The sequence below is a fragment of the Alosa sapidissima genome, chromosome 19, assembly GCF_018492685.1.
Source record: "Alosa sapidissima isolate fAloSap1 chromosome 19, fAloSap1.pri, whole genome shotgun sequence".
Lineage (NCBI taxonomy): Eukaryota > Metazoa > Chordata > Actinopteri > Clupeiformes > Clupeidae > Alosa > Alosa sapidissima.
The window spans coordinates 23,120,602-23,125,601 of record NC_055975.1 but is presented as its reverse complement, the minus strand read 5'-3'; the positions used below and the strand labels follow the sequence as shown (position 1 = coordinate 23,125,601).

General features: G+C 47.2%; 1 protein-coding gene across 1 annotated transcript in view; it reads right to left on the bottom strand.

Moving 5' to 3' along the window:
* Positions 1-5,000, bottom strand: part of gfra4a (GDNF family receptor alpha 4a) — a 123,176-nt gene that overhangs the window by 15,505 nt on the left and 102,671 nt on the right. The window contains exon 6 of the mRNA XM_042072466.1: positions 1,835-1,969. Within this exon, the coding sequence (XP_041928400.1) occupies positions 1,835-1,969 (135 nt within the window). The remainder of the gene's footprint in view (positions 1-1,834; positions 1,970-5,000) is intronic.

The window sequence follows — 5,000 nt, the reverse complement described above, 5'->3', positions numbered from 1 at the left end:
TTTGTGTGCTAGTGAGTAGGTGAACATTAGTGAGTGTGTGTTGTGCTCCAATGGGTGCACACAAATCAATCTGACAGTTCTGATGAAGATCTCCTGAATAGATGAATTTCTGCTGATGCAGAAATTAAGTGCTCTGAAGGTGAGAAGTGTTGGCAATCTGACAGCCGTGACCCAAGGATGCTGTCTTTATGTGCTATTGTTAAGCAATATGACATCTGTGGGAATGGGGTTGGTAAAAGATTTTTCCATGGGTGTAATTCAGCCATTAGGCACGACCTTACCATAGAAGCCAAATCCCACTTCCAGGTCAGGGGTCAGAAAATGTTGTCCAGCACAAGAGTGATAACTTCTGGCACTTTTGCATTCATCAGCTGATCACTGAATGTCTGGCAAAGCTGTCCATCTTTATCCTGGACATATCCATATAATTGAACTCAACAGTCTCAGTCTCGAGAGACCTTAGTTTCCGGAAGTAAGTTTCCCATTCATTTCTCCAATCAATGTCTGGAAAAATCTGTATATAAAGAGTTTTAGACCATGCCTTAGGCTAACCAGCTACGACGTGAGTCATAAACATACAACATATCATTTCGAGCAAAAAAACTAACAGAAAAATGAAAAAAAAAAAGGCCAAGGTACCAGACTGTGTACATATTTAAAATTCCGAGTGAAGGAACTACTATCACATGAGCCCTTTCAAACGTACACATTTTGAACATTTGCAGCCTAATGATAGTTTGACATGCTTCTATTTTAATCTCACACAACAAGATGACTAACTTCCATTTCCGTTGAGTAAATTCAACTGTCGAGATGAGAAAATAGTTCTTATCATACCAATCAAAGGCTCTGTTTTACCAGCTTTTACAGGTTAGGGTGTTGGGTAGTGTAATACTTTTTCCGACCCAGTTCGGTGTTGCACTAGGGAATCAGCATGTTACGGCAAAGAAGGATTTATGTGTGTTTATTGTTATTATTGGGCAAATAAGATATTCAGTGTTGGAGTGTAGGGGGCAGAATATAATAGAAGATGTTACTGTAGATTTCCACCGGAAATAAATGAGCGCACAGAAAGAGCCTTTTGTGCACCTCTTGCTAGCTAGCTGCTCTTGCTATGTACCACTCAGCTATGGCACATGTGATGAACCACTATTTTCTTCTCATCACAACCACAGCTGTGTGTGTGTGTGTGTGTGTGTGTGTGTGTGTGTGTGTGTGTGTGTGTGTGTGTGTGTATGTGTGAGAGATCTGACTTTGGCTAGATGTATGTAAGCGTGTGCTGTATGGTGAACATATGTGCAATGATGAGTGTAATGTCTTTGTGTTTTTCTATTCTGTATTTATGTATGTATGCTACTGGACACCTTAATTTCCCTCGGGATAAATAAATGATACTCTACTCTACTCTACTCTCTACTCTACCTGGTCTATTAATCATTAATAATGTTAAAGAAAAGAGTAAAGAATAAACTTTGTCTACACAATCATTGGTTCACCAATGGTTGTATTTCTAAGAGAACGTTTTGTGTGTAGCTGAGAATTAGCAACTGTATTGACATGAAATGGCTGAGTTTTCAGTAGGTGTACAGTACATACATCCAATTGGCATTCCTGAGGTCCTCCTGAATGAGGCCATTTCTGAATGAGTGCCATGGGTGTGTGTGTGTGTGTGTTGATGTACGTGCCAAGATGAACTGTTGTAAAGGAGTGTTTACTGTGACTACAGCTCAACGTATTAAGAACAGCTCTGAAGGAAAGCCTATAACACGCTAAAGGAGAGAATGTCGGCCATAAGCTGACTGACGAGTCAGGATGACTGACAGCTGTCACTCACTCAGGCAGGCGTTGTTGTGGAAGAAGCTGAGGAAGTCGTGGCACTGCTCGCGGTGGTTGCCACTGGCCGAGCAGGAGCACCAGGGCCCGACGTTAGACGTGGTGTTGTCCAGATAGTTAGGAGTGATGGTACTCCCTGTGGGAGGAAAGAGAAGGGGGGAGAGTGGGAGAAGAAAAGAGATGGAGAAATGAAGAGAAAGAAGGGAAGACAAGAGATGGGGAAATGAAGAGAAAGAAGGGAAGAAAAGAGAGATGGGGAAATGGGGATGAAGGGAGAGAGGATGAAGGGAGAGAAGGATAGAGATAGATGATTAAAAGATGATTAAAGAGACAAAAATACTTGAAGACAGTAACTCTCGATGGAGAGGTAACAGACCAGAGCAGACACTGACATGCGTGCACACACACACACACACACACACACACACTGACGTACGCGCACCCGCACCCACACACACACACACACTGACATGCGTGCACACACACACACACACACACACACACACACACACACACACACTGACGTACGTGCACAGACAGACACACACACACACACACACACACACACTGATGTGCGTGCGCACACACACACACACACACACACACACACACACACACACACACACACACACACACACGCACACACGCACACACACACTCTGACGCACGCACACACACACTGATGCGCACACACACACTGACGTGCGTACACACACACACACACGCACACACACGCACACACTGAATCCTTTGTTTGTGTACTGCAGTGTGGTACTTTCTTACTTGTATAGACTGCAGAGCAACTCAGCTTTTTCAAGCTGTGATGCTGGAAAGGCTTTTTTCCGCATTGAGGGATAATCACTTGAACTTGGGAGAGGGCCGAAAGCCTGTGATGTTAAAAGGGCCACACTATCAGTGGGCCGGGAACAGAGGGCCAGTCAGCCTGCCTGCGCTTTATCACTCAACCCCCCACCCCCCGTCACCCCAACCCCCACCACCCTCCGCCAGCCCGCCTTTACTTTTTTTCTCTCTCTCTCTCTCTCTCCCTCTTTCTCTATATCTGTCTCTACCCTCTGTTACTCCCTCCCTCTCTCTTTCTCTTTCTCTCTCCCTCTCTCTGTATCTCTCTTTCTCTCTCTCAATCTGTCTCTACCCTCTGTTCCTCCATCCCTCCCTCTCCCTCTCTCTCTCTCTCTCTCTCTGTATCTCTCTCTCTCTCTCTCCCTCTCTCTCTCTCTGTATCTCTCTCTACCTTGTGTTTCTCCCTCTCTCTGCACTGTTGCCTACTGTGCCCTTCGATGATGGATCCTTTGTCCGTCTGAGGGGGAAAATGACAGGAGTTGTTTCTTTTGTGTGGCTGAAAGGCTCTCGCTTGGAGCGTGCTCTGAAAAACTGCCGGAGCGCGGGAGAGGCGTTGGTAGGGAGAAGGATTGGGCAGGGGTGGGTGGTGTGTGTGTCGGGGGGGGCAAGGGTGGGGGCGGAGGTGGGTGTGGGTGGTGTGTGTGTGTGTCGGGGGGGGCGAGGGTGGGGGCAGAGGTGGGGGTGGGTGGTGTGTGTGTCGGGGGCGGGGGGTGCAGGCGGAGGTGGGGGTGGGTGGTGTGTGTGTGTTGGGGGGGGGCGAGGGTGGGGGCAGAGGTGGGTGTGGGTGGTGTGTGTGTCGGGGGGTGGAGGCGGAGGTGGGGGTGGGTGGTGTGTGTGTCGGGGGCGGGGGGTGGAGGCGGAGGTGGGTGTGGGCGGTGTGTGTGTCGGGGGCGGGGGGTGGACGGGCAGCAGAGCAGCAGAGGTGCTTGCGAGGCAGGGGTGGGCAGGAGTGGGCAGGAGCTGAGAGGACTCGTTTAAACACATTGATTTCCTTTTGTCCCCAAACACAACAGAACAACATCCGCGGCTCCCGGTGGATCGGCCCCCAAACTATCTGTATTGGCGGAAGAACGAGGACATACAACACAATGTGCCCTTCTTGTTTCTTTCACTGGCTTCCTCGTGCTCCTGTCAGCTGTTCTCTCTCTCTCTTTCTCTTTCTTTCTCTCTTTTTCAACCGACCTCTGATTTATTACCCTTTTGTTGTTTCCTGTTTTCCTGTAGTCTTTTCACCTTTTCACACTTTCTTTATTTTTTCTACAACACATAGACTATTTTCTACCGTCTTTTCTCAATATGTGGATCTACTTTTCCTGGTCTGGTTTCAGGCTCCTTAGTGTGCTGTTCTTCTCCTGGACATTGTCATAGTGATTGCTGTAACCTTGGCGATGATTGTCAGGAGAGCGCCTTTGAGGTCACATGTCACATGTAGGAGAGCACATGTGAGCCATGTGACAGCCCGTCACCTGGGAGCAGTTGACCACTTTCACCTGAGCAGGCAGCGCACATACTGTACCTCTCACCACTTAAATGTATTCCACATGGACAGTGCACATGCTCAGCTATGCATCTGTCCCAAGCAAACAAACAAATAGTGTACAGTAAATGCACTCTCACACATTAACATACACATACATACACACACACACACATACACACACAAACCCATTCACACAGAGAGAGAGAGAGAGAAAGAGAGAGAGAGTTTGCTATACAGTAGAATACTTGCAATAGGGAATGTGGAAATGCTCTTGTCCCTTAAAGGGGCACCAGGCAAGCCTGATGCTTTTTCTCTACGAAACACCCCCTCGCTCTGTCTGAAGCTCTTTTCCTTTTCTTTGCGTCTTCCGTCAAGGGTTTTCGCTGCTTCTTCGCCGGCTCTGCCATTATAGCCTACACACGTTTGCAACAATCTCTAGCGTTTCGTTAGCCTCCCTCTGTGCTGTAAACTGATCCTGCTTTGGTCGGCGGGTAGGATACACCGAACTTGCAAGTGGGATATTCTTCCTATAGTCAGTAGGGGCAGGCGAGAGAGCCTTCATTCGCCCCGTAATGACTCATTTAACCATATACCGACTTACGAAGATGATTAATTAACACAAAAACGTTGCCTGGTGTCCCTTAAGAAATGGCTTTGAGTATCCCTCTGCAGTGCACACATAGATTATTTTCCTTTCAGCTTCAGAGCGCTTTGTTACACGAGGTCAAAAAATTAAACCTCCTTGACATATTATGATTTGTTTTTGTTTAATCTGGATCCGTTAAAGTATATAAAAAAGTCATGGCAACTGGTCATTGCCAATTCT